We start from the raw sequence: 21,590 nt of genomic DNA on the forward strand, positions 1-21,590 counted from the left end.
GCTAACATGTATGAGTATTTATAATGCGCACCATACAATTTGAATGTCGAAACTTCAACAAGAAAGATTCTATGCTGTAAATTGTAATGTAGTTTTGTATTTTTTCCTCATTTACGTAAAGTGGAAATGCAAATTATGTGAAAGGAAGATATGTTTTGTTGTATATGTACAGTAGTACCTCAGGATACGAAATTAATCCATTCCGAGGCGGCCTTCGTAACCTGATTTTTTCATATCTTGAACCACATTTTACATGTAAATTGCCTAATTCGTTCCAAGCCCTACAAAAACACCCCAGTAAATTTTATAATAAAGCTGAATTGACCAATAAACAATGAAATGTAACAATTTGGACCATTCAATACCTAACTTAACCCTTAAACACCGATTGGACGTATTATACGTCGACATAAATTGTCTGTTGGGTGCCGATTGGATGTATGGTATGTCGATATAAAAAGTTGTTTTAAAAATTCGCGGAAAAATACTTATAGGGCCTACCAGGCGAAAACTTTTGAATCACACGCCTTGGGGGATGCTGGGAGCTCACGGATCAAGGCGTTGTTTTGTTTACAATCGCTACCCAGGCGCGCAAGCACGAATTTATTTCTTCTCACACTAAAAAACATCAGCGACACATCTTAGAAATTATTTCGTCACTTTAACATAATTTTTGCACCATTTTATATTAGCTGTTACATGGAGTATTATATATGAAAATGTGCGCAATTTCATGTAGAATACAACTAAAAACAACTCATGATAGTAGCTTTCATCAGTTTTGAAATATTTTTATATAAATAACGATAAGTGCCAAAATTTCAACCTTCGGTCAACTTTGACTACCGAAATGGTCAAAAAACACAATTGTAAGCTAAAACTCTTATGTTCTAGTAATATTCAATCATTACCTTTATTTTGCATCAAATTGGAAGTCTCTAGCACAATATTTCAATTTATGGTGAATTTATGAAAAAAAACTTTCCTTACGTCGGCGCGGTAACTTCCGAAAAAATCATAAATTTTTTTGTCCGATTGTCGTAATGTTTGCACCATTTTAAATTAGCCGTTACATAAAGTTTTATATATGGGAATGTGCGCAATTTCATGTAGAATACAACAATAAATAATCCATGGTTGTAGCTTTTATCAGTTTTGAAATTTTTTCATATAGATAACGATAAGTGCCAAAATTTCAACCTTTGGCCAACTTTGACTTGACCAAAATGGTCGAAAAACGGAATTTTAAGCTAAAACTCTTACATTCTAGCAATATTCAATTATTTACCTTTATTTTGAAACAAATTGGAAGTCTAACACAATATTTCGATTTATGGTAAATTTATAAAAAAAAAAAAAAACAATTTACTTACGTCCGCGCGGTAACTCTTCCGAAAAAATCATAAATTTTTTTGTCCGGTTGTCGTAATGTTTGCACCATTTTAAATTAGCCATTGCATAAAGTTTTATATATGAAAATGTGTTCAATTTCATGTAGAATACAACAAAAAATAATTGAAGGTTGTAGCTTTTCTCATTTTCGAAATATTTGCATTTAAATCATAATAAATAGAAAAAAAACACATTTGGTCAACTTTGACTCTACCGAAATGGTAAAAAAACGCTATTGTAAGCTAAACCTCTTACAGTCTAGTAATATTCAGTCATTTATCTTCATTTTGAAATAAATTCGAAGTCTAGCACAATATTTAGATATATAGTGAATTTAAAAAAAAAAAACTTTCCTTCCCTCCGCGCGCGGATTCTCCTCCGCAACTCTCCGAAATGCGTACGTCGCATTCTCGTAATATTTGCTCCGTTTCATATTAGGCATTTCATAGAGTTTTATATATGAAAATGTGTGCAATTTTATGTAGAATGCAACAAAAAATAATTGAAGGTTCTAGCTTTTCAAATTTTTGAAATATTTGCACATAAAAAAATATATAAAAAAATTCGACATTTGGTCAACATTAACTTGTCCGAAATGGTCGAAAACTGCAATTGTAAGCTAAAACTCTTACAGTATAGTAATATTCAATCATTTATCTTAATATTGAAACAAATTGGAAGTCTCTAGAACAATATTTCGATTTATGGTGAATTTTTTAAAAAAACATTTTATTACGTCCGCGCGTTACGAATTCATGCATCATTTTGTGATAATATTTTCTCTGTGTTGCTTTGATTGTTTTACAATGTGTTATATACCAAAATGATTGCAATTTAGTGTACAATACAATGAAAAAAAAATTAACTCGTTAGCTTTAACCGTTTTGCTCACAGCGCGATTTGAATACAATTATATATGAAATTTAGTTTTCGTGCTATCATATATTGCATTATTTATATATGATAATGATATTTTTTATCATTTCTGATGGTTGCATACTAAACTTCAGGCATTGACAAAAAAAGGAGCCAAAAATGAACTCTTAATCTTGAAAACTAAGGGCGCTGTGATTTTTTGAAAAAATATTTTTTCCGCTTCGGCACTCACTCTGAGAACCCCCCGGCATACGGGAGACGATTTTTATTATACCCCTTTGGCGTTGAAAGGTTAAACTACATATACTACTAATATGTACTACATACCTGTAAATAAAGAGTATTAGTGTACATGGTACAAAGAAATACTGTACGTACATACGTACATATGTAGTAAAATGTGGAACCTTAGCTTTCGAGTGAGGCGATCTCCGAAAGTGGCGACAGAGGAGGAGGACAAATGGCAGAAAACATGAACACTTAACTTTATGAGACACATTAAAAAAGGACAGGAAACATTAGCACTAAACTTTGCAAAAAACATTAACAAATGGCAGAAAACATTAACACTTAACTTTACAAAAAACTTAAAATTAAATTTTTATTTTTATTTTTACATTTTTTTTTTACTTTTTTATACTTTACATTTTTTACAAAATTTTGATTTCTTCACCACCGAATGGATGCTAGTCTGTTTACGGAATTCATCAAACCACCCCCGAGAAGCCTTGAAGTCTGGGGTTGCCGTTGATGTTCCTTCTCCTCTGTCGTCTTCAGACTGGGCAATCAAATCGCCGAAAATAGCGCTGACCTTCTGGCAGATTGCCGTCTCGGTTATCGTATCGCCAGCGATTTCTTTGTCCTTAATCCATAGAAGAAGCAGCCTCTCCGTCTCATCATGCACGTGGCTCCTTGGACAAAATAGTCACGCCCTTGGAAGGTGTAGCTGCTTTGATGGCTTCCTTCTGCTTAATGATGGTGCCTATTGTCGACGGATTTCGGCCTATTCCTTAGCGATCACACTCAACCGCATGCCAGCTTCATACTTCTTGATAATCTCCATATTTGTCTCCTTAGAAAGCATCTTCTTCTTTCCGTGAACTTCAGCAACTTTCTTGGGACCCATGACTAAACGTACATAATTAATTTATGTACTAAAGTTCTCACACAACACGATAAAGTACAAAGCGAAATCACTAACACGAATTAATGTTAACAAATGAAATTGTATATGAACGAACAAAATCGGCATGCTTACGACAACGATGCTGCTACCGAGTGGCCGAAGAACGCCTTTACGTAGACCACGATGGGAGAGATTCTGACCAATAGGAGAGCAGGATCTTACGGCAGTGACTAGCATCAGGAACCAATGGGAGAGCGGGAGGATGGTGGCTAGTCTACTCAGTTGGTGGCGAGCGAGTTTTAAAATTGTTCTCGGCGGTCTGGGCAAATCTCAGGACTTTACAGCAACACCCTTTCGTAACCTGAATTATTTTTGTATGTAGAGGCAAAATAATCTTCGTGTTTGCTTTCGTAACTTGAATTTTTTGCAAGTTGGGACTTTCATATGTCAAGGTTCCACTGTATCTGTTTTAGAGTGGCCTGGAAAGTTATTAAAGACAAAGTTGCTGGTGCACAGCCCTCAAATATGGCCGAGCTTAAGAATGAGATGAAGTTGACATGGTGTACTAAGATGGACCCTCAATTTTTCATGATCCTTGCTGATTTCATGCCTAAGCACATCCAGGCTGTATTGCAGGCTAAAGGAGAGATGACAGTATTAATTCATGTATCTGAATAATAAATAAGTACAGATTTTTGTTTGTTTAATTATCCACCGTATTTGCTATTATTTTGTGAAATATGTCATTATTTTTGCTAATAAGATTATTTTTGCAGCCACTGTATACGTACTACTCATATTTTGTTGCTGATTTTAGTTCTTATCTGGTATGATAGTTTGTGAGCTGTAATTATAATTTTACAAAATAAAATGAAATAAATTATTAGAAAAAGGATGTATAACTTGGTTAAATTAGCATATTTTTACAAGTTTCTTGGAAAAGAGGTCCTGCACAGGGTTGTAAATATTCACGTTCAACTTCCCATGGAAGGTACAGAAAAATTTATTTTTATTTATTTATTTTTTCTTACACTACATATGTGCATTTGCACATCTTCCTTTTCCCATTGATGTGTTTTTCTTTGATTGTTCAACCTTAAAATTTGCCTCACATGTGTGTGTTTGCTCAGTACATATTTAGCCCCATTATTATTCAACATATACACAAATGACCTACCACAACTCCATTACATCTGGAGGTTTATATATGCTGACGATCTCTGCATTGCAACACAGTCACATTCCTTTAAAACCATCGAATAAAGACTGATAAGGGGATTATCATCTCTCTCAGAATATTATAAAAAATGGCACCTAAAAGCAAACCCCATGAAAGCTCAGGCATGCTCATTCCCTCTGAACAATCACCAGGCATACAGAAAACTGAAAATAAAATAGGAAAACGAGGAACTGGAAAACCATCTGTATCCAGTCTATCTTGGCGTCACTTGATAGAACAATGACTTTCAAGGAGCATGTCAAGCTCATGATAAAAGTGGCCACCAGAAATAACCTCCTAAGCAAAATTTCAATCACCAAGTGGGGAGCAGATGTAAAAACTTTAAAGCAAACGGCCCTAGCACTATGTTACTCCACTGCAGAATATTGTGCTCCTGTGTGAGAAAGATCAAGCCATGCCAAAAGAGTGGATATCGAGCTGAATAAAGCCTGCTGACTAATCACTGGCACACTGAGTGCAACACCCCTGCCAGCTTTGTATAGACTAGCCAGCATTGCACCACCTAACATCGTCAAGATGCCATGACTAGAAAGGAAAAGACCAAACAAACAAGTGATCCCTGGTACCCACTCTACAACCATCATGAAACAAGAAGACGTCTGAAATCACATGAGAGCTTCATGACAGTGAAAGAACTAGAGACCCCAGACCTATCAAAATATAGACTGCAGAAATGGAGAGAGAGCGACAGTCAGACTACTAATAGGTGTTGATGGATTGCACTGGTGACAGGATGTAGGCTACTACTTCAGGATGTAGGCTACCTGGAAGTAGATGACCTTTCGTTTCACAGGCTCTAGAAGTCCCCCCACCCTTACAAAAGTGTTTGGTCATTGTCCCATTGAGTTGTGCACCTCAGTTAGAGAGCTATAGGAATCTGGTCTGAAGTAGATAGGAAGCAGCACAGCATCAGTCACTGTAAAGACAGACAACTTTGACCATGGTACAGTGTTCCCCCCATGTTCTCGGGGGATGGCTACCAGACACCCCCGTGAATAGCGCGAATCCACGAATAGTTAGAACTCCCTCTAAAAATGCTTATATCTGCTATCTTGAAAGTTCAAATACCAAATATATACTTAAAGTATCATCTTACATCAAATATACCATTGAATTGGTATTATTAATATCATTTCAAAGTCATCTGAAACATTTTACCATTAGAAATATATAAACAGTCAATAACAGTACAATATCAAAAGATTGAAATGAACTTTTGTAGGCAACACTTCTTCCCCTCCCATAAATACATATATCTTTTCCAGAGAAAAGAGGAGAGGACTGAACAATCTATTTGTCTATCAATTCTTTTGCAGAGAGAGAGAGAGAGAGAGAGAGAAATTATTATCATATTACTGTATTGACCTTAAAGATTGTATTAATATAATTTCAAAGTAATCCTAAACATTAGTACACTTAAGGTATGTACGTACATATGTACTTCTAACACTTGCAGCCAAGAGAGAGAGAGTGAGTGAGTTGCCACTATGACATATGTATCTTGTGGAGAGAGAGAGAGAGAGAGAGAGAGAGAGAGAGAGAGAGAGAGAGAGAGAGAGAGAGATTGTCCTCACAGTATTTAAAACAGTGAAATGGAAAGATTATTGTATTTAAAATACTCGTATATGAATTTTGTAATAATAGTTATAGTATTAATAGTATGCATATTATAATATTATTATTGGAAAATATTAATAATAAACTTATTACATACATGTACCATAAAAATTATCTCATCTCAGTAAGAGAGAGAGAGAGAAACTGCATAAAAACCATTAAAATCATTGACCATTATTATATGGCACTGTTCCCCTGCCCTGTCACATTACTTGACATATTTGACAGCTTCCCGAGCTCCGAGCATCTCTGGAGTTGAGAGGAGGTAGGGAAATTGATACAGAGAAAGACGAAGGGAAGAATAATTTTCATTTGAAATTACAGTTATATTATTATTTGAAAATATTAATAAACACATACATCTACCATTAAAATTATCTCATCTCAGTAAGAGAGAGGAGTTATCCTTATGTAAGTGAGATGGAAAGGTTATTTTTATCTCTCTAAAATACTACCACATACGAAATATGTAATTACAGTTTTATTATTAATATTATTATTAACAACTGAAAATATCAATAAACATATTACATACTAGTACCATAAAAATTCGTTCATCTGAGTAAAAGAGAGAGAGAGAGAGGAGAGAGAGGAGAGAGAGAGAGAGAGAGAGAGAGAGAGAGAGAGAGTGTGTGTGTGTGTGTGTGTGTGTGTTTACCTCTCTGTTCTCTCAGAAAATACTTCTAAAGTTTTCAGTGAAACAGGGGGAGAGAGTTATCACTATGACATACATATCTTGTGTGGCAAAAGGGAGAGGGAGGGAGAGAGTTATCCTTATTTAAAAGAGTGAAATAGACAGGTTATTACATTTCTTTAAAATACTATCACATAACATGAATTTTGTAATTACAGTTACGTATAGTGATATTATTTTTATATTTGAAAGTATTGATAAACATATAGTACATGTGATATACAAATTCTCACGTCTCAGTAAGAGAGAAGAGGAGAGAGAGAGAGGAGAGAGGAGGGCGTGGCGGGAGGAGAGGAAGGGAGAGAGGGGACGAGAGAGAGAGAGAGAGAATTTACATGACCACTTAATGGCAACAAAACAACAGCTCCTCCCCCTCCTGTCACATTACTTGATATATTTGACAGTTTTAGTACCTGGAGTTAAAGAGAGAAGACTGGGATTTCCTTCATTCTTACATAATTTAAAATTATAAATTAAAATCTTACTAATTCACTATAGTATTTTCTTTAATGAATTGATATTATTGCTCTTCACTAATATTAAACTTACTAATACATTATTAATCAATATTAATATTTGAAAATTGGTAATCATTTTTGTATCATAAAAATGTATTTAGTCATGAAAATAACATTAGAATACACTATTTAGTTATTATTTTTGTCGAAAAACTCTGCAAATAGGCGAATTCACCGCAATTAATGGGTAGATATGCTCCAGAGAGGAATCCGGGAATCCGTAGAACACAAATACAGGGGGCCCACTGTAGTCTGTCTCAAGAGCTGAAGAGGAAGAAAATTCAAAGGCAACAACGTTCCTGGAGAGCTCGCTTTTATTAAAAATTGTTATTTAAACATATTTTTCCCATATGAAATAACAGGAATAAGGGGGGGTTACGTTCCTGGGCGTGGGGAACTCTGTGCTTTTTTCCTAAGTACAACCAAATTGGATAACAGCAACATCCGTTTGGTGTATTGCAACCATCGTATGATAGTAAACAATTACCGTGGTTATGTTATAAACGACATTATGTAGGATAGGACTGGTATATTTTTATGTAATAACTTTATTTGGTATAGATCAAAGGTCAGCAAGGAAATATGCTGATAAATTTAAACCAAGTTGTAGCTGAAGTTGAGAAAACTGTTCAAGCTGCTAATGACTGTTATCGTTCATTGGCAAAAGGATAAATCTCCAGTAAAGTTATGCCATCAAACAACTGCAGATAAAATCAAGAGAAAATAATTTTAATCAAAACTACTGGACTTGAAACAACAAATTTCACTGTTTTTTTCGCGCAAATAAAAGGTTAATAACATAAAGCTTGTATTACAATGAAATTAAGTGAAAATAGCGAACAGAAATAACTTTTTTTTTTGTTTACGCATAAACACGCTCCCAACGCAATCTCTTAACGAAAGAAGTAATTTAGTTCCCAACGACTTATTCAAGCCATATTTCGACTTAACCCTTAAACGCCGAAGCGGTAAATAAAAAAATTACTCCCGTATGCCGGAGGGGTTTGAAAAAATATTTTTTTCAAAAAATCACAGCGCGCTTAGATTTCAAGATTAAGAGTTCATTTTTGGCTCCTTTTTTTTGTCATTGCTTGAAATTTAGTATGCAACCATCAGAAATGAAAAAAATTATCATTATCATATATAAATAATGCGATATATGATAGCGCAAAAATGAAATTTCATATATAATTGTATTCAAATCGCGCTGTGCGCCAAACGGTTAGAGGTAACAAGTTACTTATTTTTCGTTGTAATGTGCACGAAATTGCGATCATTTTGATATATAACACATTGTAAAACGATAAAAGCAACACAGAGAAAATATTATCACAAAATGATGCATGAATTCGTAGCGCGCGGACGTAAAAAAATAATTTTTTTAAAAATTCACCATAAATCGAAATATTGTTATAGAGACTTGCAATTTGTTTCAAAATGAAGGAAAATGATTGAATATTACGATACTGTTTTAGCTTACAAATGCAGTTTTCGACCATTTCGAACGAGTTAAAGTTGACCGAATGTCGAATTTTTGTTAAATTTTTTTTTTTATATGCAAATATAAAAAAAATGAGAAATGCTACAACCTTCCAATAATTTTTGTTATATTGTGCATGTTTTTTGCGCACATTTTCATATATAAAACTCTAAAAAAGCGTAATATGAAAAGGCACAAATATTAGGAGAATGTGACCTACGCGTTTCGGAGATTTTCGGCCGAGAATCGGCGCGCGGACGGAATAAAAATATTTTTTTCAAATATTCACCATAAATCGAGATATTGTTCTAGAGACTTGCAATATGTTTTAAATTGAAGATAAATGATTGAATATTACTAGACTGTAAGATTTTTATGATTACAAATGCATTTTTTTGACCATTTCGGTTGAGTCAAAGTTGACCGATCGTAGTTTTTTTCCTATTTATCGTACTTTATATGCAAATATTTCAAAAATGATAAATGCTACAACCTTCCAATATTTTTTGTTATATTGTGCACGTTTTTGCACACATTTCCATATATAAACCTTTAAAAAAAGCGTAATATGAAAAGGCACAAATATTAGGAGAATGTGACCTACGCGTTTTTGGAGATTTTCGGCTGAGAATCGGCGAGTGGACGGAATAAAAATATTTTTTTCAAATATTCACCATAAATCGAGATATTGTTCTAGAGACTTGCAATATGTTTTAAATTGAAGATAAATGATTGAATATTACTAGACTGTAAGATTTTTATGTTACAAATGCGTTTTTTGACCATTTCGGTTGAGTCAAAGTTGACCGATCGTAGTTTTTTTCCTATTTATCGTACTTGATATGCAAATATTTCAAAAATGAGAAATGCTACAACCTTCCAATATTTTTTTTTATATTGTGCATGTTTTTGCGCACATTCCCATGATATAAACCTTTAAAAAAAGTGTAAAATGAAAAGGCTCAAATATTAGGAGAATGTGACCTACGCGTTTCGGAGATTTTCGGCCGAGAATCGTCGCACGGAGGGGAAAAAAATATTTTTTTTAAAAATTCACCATAAATCGAGATATTGTTCTAGAGACTTGTAATTTGTTTTAAAATGAAGATAAATGATTGAATATTACTAGACTGTAAGATTTTTATGTTATAAATGCGTTTTTTGACCTTTTCGGTTGAGTCAAAGTTGACCGATCGTAGTTTTTTTGTACTTATCGTAATTTATATGCAAATATTTCGAAAATGAGAAAATGCTACAACCTTCCAATATTTTTCGTTATATTGTGCATGTTTTTGCGCACCATTTCCATATATAAACCTTTAAAATAAGCGTAATATGAAAAGGCACAAATATTAGGAGCCCATTGACCTACGCATTTCGGAAGATTCGCTGCCGGAGAATCGCGTGGCCCCTGGCGCGGAGGGGAAAAAAATATTTTTTTTCAAAAATTCACCATAAATCGAGATATTGTTCTAGAGACTTGCAATATGTTTTAAAATGAAGGTAAATGATTGAATATTACTAGACTGTAAGTAATTTGCTTACCCCCCACCAAAAAAAAATATTTATAATATATATATATATATATATATATATATATATATATATATATATATATATATATAATAATTTTTTTTTTTATACGTAAAATATATATATTACATTCTTCAATTCTGGTACCAAGTACATAAATAAAAGGAATGCAGGTGACACTTCTCTTTTCGCATACAATGAAATGTCTTATTATTATGTTATCATGCACACATTCAGATATATAAAAATTGTAATAAATATAAAACTAAAATATAAAATAAATGCAGAATACTCACTCGTAATCCTGACTCTTCGTTCTATTCTTGTTTTCTCCCTCCTCCATTGAAGAGTCTTGCATTTTTTTCACTCGACATGACGAGGTACAGGTGGAGGAGGGAGAGCGCGCGCCCTTACTGCTGATGGACCCCGGCAGCCCCGTGCGCCCTCCGCTGTCGGTTTAGGGGGGGGGTGCACTCCAATACATGACCTTAGTGTGGTACTTTCGGTCACACTCCCCTATCCTGCAAAGAGCAACTTTGCAGAGACGGACAGAAGAACGGGTGTGTCTCCTTCTGCCATTCATTATGGCACCACCCGGCACCGTTTCTGCCTTCGCCTTGTAAGGCCTCCAGTATGTGTTCCCCTGGCTGCAGCCGACACTCAGGGTCCACTACCCGACGAGAAGCGGTGATGGCGGGGCCGGCAGCAAGAGGGGCATCGTCAGCAGGGGCGGCGGCAGCAGGGGCGGCGGCAGCAGGGGCGTCGTCAGCAGGGCGGCGGCAGGTCGAGCGAAGTTGCCCTCCTATCTGCCCTTTCCTCTAGGGGCAGATCTGCAGCTCGGGGCAGGGGTCAGTTATGGAAGGCCACTCATCGGGATCGAAGTTGATGAGGGCATTCCCAGCTACCTCTAGGAAACTGTATGTGGGTCAACCTCGGAAGATTCTCACCGCGGTACCCACAGTACAGTATGTAGGCATTTTGGAGGGCCAACTGAAGGATGTATTTGAGGAGCTTCTGTGTCCACCTTCTGGTTCTCCTGGCGAAGGGATAGTACTGGATGAGCTGATCAAAGAGATCTACTCCTCCCATGTGCCTGTTGTAGTGCCCAATGACGGTAGGCCGCTCGGTACGAAACTCCTAAACACAACTCGGCCCTGTCGACGTGTCTTCTTCGCTGTACGATCTCTTCTTGGATGGGTTCATGACTCGTCGTAATCGTGGGGATTGAGTCGGACACCCTTCCAACAGATGACGAAGACAGCGCCCTTCCGCCGCCACTCTGTCTCTCCTCTTGCCAGGTGTTGCGGATGACTAGCGAACCTCTTGAGGACATTCGGGGCCCCACGCACCAACCGAAGGGTACCACTGACGTGAACACCTGCTTCATACAGTTTCCTGGGCCAGGGATACCGAGTTATAATAATTATCCATAAACAGGTGATATCCCTGTTACGGAAACGTCCCACAAGGTTGAATACAGTGTCACGCAGCGTGGAGAAGACCCCGGTATACACTGAAAAGTCCACAACGTATCCAGTGTTGGCCTCAGTAATGAGAAAGAATTTCACACCATATTCTTTGGCTTCTTGGGGTTATACACTTTTATACTAAGACGTCCTTTGTAAGGCATCATCCCCTCATCCAAAGACAGGTTCTTTCCAGGAATCACGAGATTACTACACCGCTCACGGATATAATCCAACACTGTACGCACTAAAATGAGGCGATCACTGTTATTCTGGGGTATGGCCCTTGGTTGAAGGCCGTTGAAGTACCTGGTTTTCCAACGCCAGGAAATTATCACGGACATAACGCCAGGCACATTCAGCATACATAAAAAATAATTTCTCCTCCAATATTGCCTGACGTCTACAGCAGGTGTCATACCAAAATAAATGTGGAGCCCCAAAAAATGCGCCATGTCAATGAGGTTGCAACCCCGCCAGTAATACGACAAGGTCGTTCTCAGCTCATACCGGCAGTACCGAGCGTAGTCCACCGTCTCGTGTACCAGGTATTCCAGCAATTCCCGCGTCAGGAAAAAGCTGGATGAACCCCAAAACAGTCAGGGGTACTGGTACGGTCATCCCAGGGGTTGCCGTGAAGGGGTGCTGTTAGGAGGGGTGGGGTCCTCCTTCCACCCCTCGTCACTCTCCGACGACCGACCTTCACCTTGGCTGGCGCGACGAGCCGACCTTCTACGTGCCCGTGCGCACGCACGGGTGCGGGCACGATATTGCACACTACCTACCCCCGTTGGCCCATCACACTTCACTCGGCCCTAGCTTCTGCATCGTCCTCTGCGATAAAACTTGAGCCCGTATCCCCACCCTCCCCCTCCTCCTCAGATTCCCCCTCGTAAGCACTGAACCCACTGAATTCGAGCTCACTTTCGGATGTGAGCCTCGAATGGACATTGGGGGCATATATTCATCCTCACTTTCATCGGGATGATGTCCTCATCACTCGATGGCCATCCGCCATCAAAATGAGGACTTGCGACATGTTCCCGATCAAGCTCCGAAAGATACTCGTCTATGTCCCTTGGTTGGAGGCCTCCCAAATGCCTACGAATGCCCCTAAGGACACCCACATGCTTCCTAGGGGTAACCAAAGGCATACGATGTGTTCCTGAAACACTTTCAGCCACACGTGGCCGCACAGAACGGCCTTGAGGCTCGGGGTCATGCTGGGTGCTTGGCCCCTCGCCAGCATCCAGGTCCAAAACTCGCCTTACACGATCCCTTCCGACGGGTAAAACGCGCCTTTCACGGTTCACACATGTCGTTGGAGACATAACTATGAATGTCCTGTAGCAATACAAATGCTCAAAGTCTCGCACAAGTCCAGAAAAACACGCTTTTCACGAAAGATCGCTCTCGGATGGTGTGCTACTGATGCTGGCTGGAGCGAGAAGAAGGGATATCGCGCATGCGCACCTGGGTCACGCTTCAAAACAAAACAAGGCCTTGATCCGTGAACTCCCAGCATCCCCCAAGGCGCGTGATTCAAAAGTTTTAGGCTGGTAGGCCTATAAGTATTTTTCCACGAATTTAAAAAAAAACTTTCATATGTCGACGTAAAATACGTCCAGTTGGCACCCAACGACAATTTTCATGACGTAAAATACGACCCCCCCCTCCAGGTCGGCGTTTAAGGTTAATAATTTGTCGCATAACGAAACGTGACCCCTTACATATAAGTAAAGTATCTAGATATTCGTTTATGCTAACTAGAAGCAAGAAAATTCACACAGAACTGAGTTGAATACGGCGAAATAAACTCGTATTCGCCATCAGCTAATTTCCAAACCAAAACATTTACCACTGTTATCATTTTATAACACAATAATATGAGAATACATACAATATTATTGGATAAAGTTTAGTAATATTCATGGAAAATATGCATATTATTTGTTACGTGTGTAATTATATGTAGCCATCAGCAGCATGACATCGCTCAATTATGACGATGTGGGAACAAAGCTGATCTAGTTATGTGTCCTTTTTTTTTTTTTTTTTTTTTTTTTTTGCTCAATAAATAAAAAAAATCTTTCTCTTTATTAATAAATAAACAAAGTTTTTCCTGTTGTTAATAAATACACACTGTGCTATGTCTGTTTATGTCGATGGCCCTTGTTTGCAGTGCTGATGCGCAGGTGATTTGAAACAATGCTCAGGTGCCAATTCGCATTAAATAAAAAATGTTGCGTTCTTTAAATATTTTCTAGCGCGCATTAAATTGAAAATGCGTTAATTAGACACGGGTTAATTGAGAGATGACTGTACTGGATTCAGGAGGCTATCAAGCTCCATAGAGGCTACAGGGCATGCTTCTAGTGTATGTGTTCACATTGAGCCAAAACAGCACTTATAGCTCAGCACAACGGGTCCTACGCGGCTGGAAACTGTATGCCATGCTACACCTTGTGAGGTAGCTTGGATCTTTGTGCCTTCCCTTTATTCACTCTAGTAAGCCATGTACCTTAGTAGTAAGCCAGGTACCCTAGTAGCTAAGGTCAGAGCCTCCAAGTCCATGAAGGTGAAGCTGACTGCACTACTTTGGTTTCAACAGGATGTTCTTACAGATCATCCTCAGCATTAAGTGGACAATCCAACAACCTCCACCTTGGAGGAGATTCCTGAAGCAGCTGCATTTCCTCAGGTTCCACAGCAATCCAGGAAGCCTGCATCCTCTTACATGGAGATTATCAAGTAAATTCTCAGAGGCCATTGCTACAGCCATCATATATTTGTGCCCAATCTTGATCAAAATTTACCAGGCAAAGTGGAATAGATTTATAATTGTTGTGATCAAACTCTACCAGGCAAAGTGAATAGACTTATAATTGTTGTCTGTTCCAGTTATAAGCTTCTTTCCCTATCTTCACCTGTATCTGCAATCAAAGTTCACCAGACAAACTTCTTAAAAGGGTTAGAACTCTGGAACATTGAAGTAACTACTTCCCAGGGATCTGAGAAGGTTCTTTACACTTCAAAGAATTACTTCAAAGGTCTCACCAGCTGCCAAGTGAGACATCTTTAAAGTTCTTTGTAGTCTTTTCAGGATTCTCTTTGAACGACTTCAAAAATTGTCCTTTCAGCAGAGTTATTCATATCAGAGGTTGGTCTTGTGTGGGTTTTCCTATACTCCTGACTTTCGTTACTGGAACCAAGACCAGTAGTCAGGCCACATCAGTGCAGTGCCCTTTTTCCTATTCCTGCTTTGATGTTGTTTGATTCAAATAGCCTACTTCTTATCCATGTAAGACCCATCCACCATTACTTGGGGATATATAGATATTTGGGATTTTATAACTGTAAGTGGATCATGTATTTTAACCTTCTATTTCCATGATGCTGCTGAAAACTTTGTGCAGTAATGAAAATCTGCATAGGTTTATAGAAAGTCATATATGTAATTTTTTGTAGTGGGCCTCCAGGTAAAGTTGTTGGAATTATTTTTAGGAGCCCTGTAGTTACCAGGAAGTCTGTCTGCAAATGTGTGTTTTCTCTGTCAGGTCACATATTTAAAATTAATTGAGTCAATGTTATGGTAACAAGATATGTATTTCTCACTGGAAACATTTCTTGAATTCACTGTACTGCCCAATTTTTGTGTTGTTTATGATAATGTTTTCTTTTAATTACTTTTGCTTGCTTTCATTGCATTTTGGTGAAATTTGGTATGTATTGCCATAGGACCAAGACTGGCACACTACTGAACCTTACTCATTTTCATTTGATCTCTTAAATTAGGGATTTCTTGCCAAAATTATAGAGTAAGGCCTTTGTTGACTGGTCAATTTCCCATTTGTATTAATGATGATATTTTTTAAGGTCTGGTGGTCAATATGGTACTGGACCAGCAAATAACCCTCCCCTTGCCATTCCTGGCCACATCAATACAGCTGTTCCACCACCTCCACCTCCAGCTGCTGAACCCCCTGCAAAACCCAAGAACACAAAGGGTGGGGCCACTGTATCATTATTACAAAGACTGGTAAAGACATCTTTTACTGAAGTAATCTCTTAATTTTGTAGTAGAAATGACATACAATAACATATCCATAAATTGATAAGTTTCAATTTAAGTAGTCCTTATTTGTACGATCAAATAATTTGGTTGCAGAAATAGCACTGATTTGTTGCATTTGTACAATTCTTGTGCAATAATATTCAAAGTTATTTAGTTGTAAACCTTTTTATATTTAAGAATATGAAAAGATTTATAGTATGTATTTGTATTTTGGAGTTTTCAAAAGAAAAAAATCATGGAGAACCTGTAATATTGAAGAAAAATACTTTCTGTATACTAAATTTTAATTCATTTATATTTCTGCCTGTTTTGATAAAATGTTGCTATAGCTATTGTAAAATTGGTTGTAAGTATATTTCTTAATTCTATTCAAGTTTGCTTTTTTATCTCTAAATTTATTTATGTTATTTTGCATTGGTTTTGATATGTAGCAGGTAATAAGTGTGTTATTCTGTTTAATGTAGTGTATATATTTTTACCTTTGTTCTAGGATGCCTGTGCTGTAAAGAGTGAGAAAGATTTGGACCTGGCCTCCAGTGTTATTTCGGCCCTTTTGAAATCCTTGAAAGAGTTTAACCACAAACGTGGGGATACAAAATTCATTGAGGTATGTGTGATAATTTTGAGTACAGAATATATATATGTATATATATATATATATATATATATATATATATATATATATATATATATATATATATATATATATATATATATATATATAGTATATATATATATATATATAATATATATATATATATATATATATATATATATATATATATATATATATATATATATACATACACACACACACACACACACACACACACACACACACACATACACAACATACACACACATACATATATATCATATATATATCTATATATATTATATATATATATATATATATATAGAATATATATATATATATTAATATATATATATATATATATTAATATCTCAATATATATAATATATATATATTATGATATATATAATATATAATATATATATATATATAGATATATTATATATAATATATATATATATATATATATTGATCACATCATCGTGATTTATATAAACACATTAAGCTACAAATGTCCTTTGTTATCTAATTTGCTCTACCTCAAATATATTTTCTATATGTTGACTGAAGGAGAATTTTTAGCTGATAATAATTTCGTCAGCTCCTGGCGCAAACCCAGGAACCCAAAAATCAGGATGTACAGTGAAGCGCCTTTAACCACACAGCTGCCACAAGATGATATAAGTTAACGCCACCTCTCACTTACAAATCCCTGTTGCGCTCAAATATTCGTTGTTTTGGAGTCTGCATCAACCCTCCTCAACCTCGATAACTGTAGTGCTTTTGTCGTGCGTAGCCAATTTATGAGTCTGATGACATCACAGTGATTCATATATTTGCATTAAGCTACGAATGTCCTTTAATATCTAATTCACTCTACCTCAGAATTAATATATTTTCATATATGTTAACTGAAGGGGAATTTTTAGTTGATAATTTCGTCGGCTCCCGGGCGCAAACCTAGGAACCCAGAAATCAGGACGTACAGTGAAGCGCCTTTAACCTAACCACATAGCTGCCACGAGAGGATATAAGTTAATGCTGCCTCTCACCTACAAATCTCTGTCGCGCTCAAGGATTCGTTGTTTTGGAGTCGGCAACAACCCTCCTCAACTTTGACAACTGTGCACTGATTTTGTTGCACGTACCCAATTTATTAGTCTGATCACATAACCGTGATTCATATATATGCATTAAGCTACAAATGTCCTTTGATATCTAATTTGCTCTACCTCAGAATTAATATATGTATTTGTAGCCATATAGATATATATATATATATATATAATATATATATATTATATATATATATATATATATATATACACACATATATACATATTCATATACATACACATACATACATATACGTATATATAGATACCGTTTATTTCCACATATAAGACGACTTTTAGGTAAGACGAGGTAGAAAGATCATGCCAAATTTTCATGAATTTATCTATCTGTAGTGTAGGACGACTTCTAAATTACAAAATTGATTTTTTGGGGGATAGAAGTGATTATTTGCAAAAATTAAACGGTACAACTATATTTATAATAATGATGACTTAAATAAAGGTTGTTTTCCTTGTTGTACCCTATTGAAGTATTACTAATTATCATTGTTACAGTATTACAGAATATAAACATCGTCATGTGCATCATTTGCGTTTGATATTGTTTTCCATGCTACATCTACAAAATAACTTGGGTATATAAGTTTCAAGGCAATATTAAACTCAGCGTCAATAAACTGCGGGCTACAGACACACAAAGCTCGTAAGAGCATCCCAGAAAAAACAGAGAATTTAACATTATTTTGATGGTGATTGGAATAATAATGAACAAAAGAGGCAATGTTAGTTGATTCTCGAAAGACTGAAAAGGTGAAATTTCGATCATTTTTATGGACTTACATCAATAAAATTCAAATTACAATTTCTTTCTTCCTTTACAGTAAATATCATAGAAGGGACTAAATTATTGAGCTTAATCAGAAATTCCTGGAGATTTTTGTGAACTGGTCAAATACAGAAAATATCATACACATATCTAAACCATGTAACTTTTTTAGGCAAAATTGTTGGTAAGAGTTTTGTCTCAAAAAATTCCATGTAAATATTGCTAAGGATAGGAGATAAGGGATTATTCATAGCCATGCCAAACTTTTGGACAGCAAATTCACCATTAAAACAAAATTGACTATCTTTGATACATAACTGTTAAGACTAACGAGGTTGCTACATTTAAATGCATATCATAACTTTCTAATTCTTCCTCCAAAAATTCAAGTAAATCATCTGCAGGCACTTTTGTAAATAGACATCAAAACTAACCAGATTAGAATTCAAATTCAGATTTAAACTATTCAATTTATGTATAAAGTCGATATTGTTTTTTACATTTGTTTTAGAAGTGTTTCCTACCAAAGACATAAGAATTTTTACAAGCCATTTAGATAAATTATACATAACTTAGCCTACTGAAATAATGATTGGTCTGATAGGGTTATTGATTTTGTTTGTCTTGACTAAACCATATAAATAATGGAGGGAGGAGATTGAGGTGTAAACTGTTCAATTAAATGGTCCAAGCCTTTCAGAATGGATTTAATTTGTTTATTAAAATGAGAGGTCACAGTTTGTGTAGGATCAGACCTCAGTTTCGTATAAGTATCACTTATCATTTAATATTGCCATTATTTTATTTACATAGCCTTTTCACTTTTCTTTCTAACAGTGCATTTTATTTCTTTATATAGGTACTAACAGAAATTGACATAAAGTTCAGAAGTCTGAGAGCTAAATCTGCTCTGTCAACATATGAAAAATCGGCAAAAGATGGTGCTACCTCCACTTCATCCAGTGTGCAGTCCAGTACACCTCAGTCAGGTTACTCATCTGCTCCCAGTTATGATAATTCATCAAAAGATAACAGTTCAGGGACATGGTACTCCCAAGGAAGAGGTCATATCTCTGGAAACTCGAGTGCATTTGGACAAGGAAAGTCTACAGGAGCTACAGAAGCTGTGGGATCAAGTTATTCCAACAAGATATCTGAAGGTTATGCCTCTGGAGCAGGTTCATCACAGGTTATGTCTTCTAGGTACTCTTCACAACCCCCACCAGCAAATATACCACCTGTTTCATCTACTGGATATTCACAGCAGACAGCAAAACATACACAAGGAACAGATGGAGCTGCAGGCACTTACAATGCTGCTACTAGTTATTACAGTTCTGGTTACTCAGCACAAACTGATGGCAGTATGAAGCAGATGGATTCAAAGATATATTCTTCAGAGAAGCCAAAAGAAACAGTTGGGGGTTATTACACGCAGGGACCTGCGGTATCCCAACCAGTTTATCCGGGTTATTCAGAGAAAACTGGAAATACTAATGTCATGGAAATCATTCGTTCAGGAAATGAACCACCCCCACCACCTCCCCCAGAAAGTAACTATGCTGCCCAGGGGTATCATTCCAGTTATCCTCCTATGGTAAGTCATGTTTTTAAACATATTTTTCACAATTTGTTTTTTATTTCTACAGTACTGTTTTTATTGCTTAAACCATGCAGTAATTTTTATTTAATAAGCCAAAAGGCCCTTTACTTGAATACTGTGCTACTTAGAGAAGAGTTCTCAAGCAAGATGACGGAAGGTAATGTAAATGTGGTAATGAAAAAGGTAATAAGATACAGTAAATGGGCAACAACAAAAAAATTGAATTACACAGTAGTTGGTCTCTATTTACAGTAATACCTCAAACTTAAGCAAGGTTAGGTTCCAGAACCCCTTGCCTAAGGTGAAGTTTTGTGTAAGTTTGGTACGGTTATTAAAAAGGAGTTTTAATGCTAAATATGACCCGAATCATGTTCCAAAAGTATTAAGCTAACTTTTAAATGAAATTAAAGTTCCCGTAATTTCATTTAAAAGTTAGTTAAATACAATACCCTTAAGAAGAAATAAATGGTTGATATAAAAATAAAGTTACAGTAACGGTTACGTACATACGTATAGTTTCATACATATACAAACAGTACCCCTAATTCATGGGATGTGAGGTAACTTTCTGTGGGTGTATCATCTTTAAAAAGTGATAATGGGATTATGTCTTGTGAAAGTTCATCAACTCTACATGCTGTAATTACAGGCAGTTCCCAGCTATCGGTGGACTCGGTTAATGGCGATCCGGTTTTATGGCACTTGTCTAGCTATAGAAAATTAGTGATTTATGGTGCAGAGTACCAGTTAATGGGGTCTTAAGGTGCCAATAATAGAGTTATGGTGCCATAACATACTTAAAGGATGTGCCATTAACCGGTTATCTGCGCCATAAGCTCCATGTATCACCAAGTTTTAGTTGGTGGCGGTTTTCACTTATCAGCACCCTACCGAGATTGGAACCCCTGCTGATAACTGAGGGTCTCTTGGCGCCTAGCCACCAGTAATGAGACAGTGGTGCAGTCTATTAACCCTTAAACGCCGAAGCGGTAAAAAAAAAAAAGTCTTCCGTGTGCCGGAGGTGTTTCAGAGTGAGCGAGGAAGCGGAAAAAATATTTTTTTCAAAAAATCACAGCGCACTTAGTTTTGAAGATTAAGAGTTTATTTTTGGCTCCTTTTTTTGTCATTGGTTGAAGTTTAGTATGCAACCATCAGAAATGAAAAATATTATCATCATATATAAATAATGCGATATATGATAGCGCAAAAACGAAATTTCATATATAATTGTATTCAAATCACGCTGTGCGCAAAACGGTTAAAGGTAACAAGTTACTTTTTTTTCCGTTGTAATGTACACTAAATTGCGATAATTTTGGTATATAACACATTGTAAAACGATAAAAGCAACACAGAGAAAATATTATCACAAAATAATGCATGAATTCGTAACGAGCGGACGTAAACAAATATTTTTTTCAAAAATTCACCATAAATCAAAATATTGTCCTAGAGACTTCCAATTTCTTTCAA

General features: G+C 36.2%; 1 protein-coding gene across 3 annotated transcripts in view; it reads left to right on the plus strand.

Moving 5' to 3' along the window:
- Positions 1-21,590, plus strand: part of LOC135207292 (uncharacterized) — a 404,100-nt gene that overhangs the window by 367,211 nt on the left and 15,299 nt on the right. For all 3 annotated transcript variants that reach the window (XM_064238964.1, XM_064238965.1, XM_064238966.1), the window contains 3 exons: positions 15,819-15,981; positions 16,508-16,624; positions 19,374-20,111. In XM_064238964.1, the coding sequence (XP_064095034.1) occupies positions 15,819-15,981; positions 16,508-16,624; positions 19,374-20,111 (1,018 nt within the window). The remainder of the gene's footprint in view (positions 1-15,818; positions 15,982-16,507; positions 16,625-19,373; positions 20,112-21,590) is intronic.

This window comes from Macrobrachium nipponense, chromosome 32, assembly GCF_015104395.2.
Source record: "Macrobrachium nipponense isolate FS-2020 chromosome 32, ASM1510439v2, whole genome shotgun sequence".
Classification (NCBI taxonomy): domain Eukaryota; kingdom Metazoa; phylum Arthropoda; class Malacostraca; order Decapoda; family Palaemonidae; genus Macrobrachium; species Macrobrachium nipponense.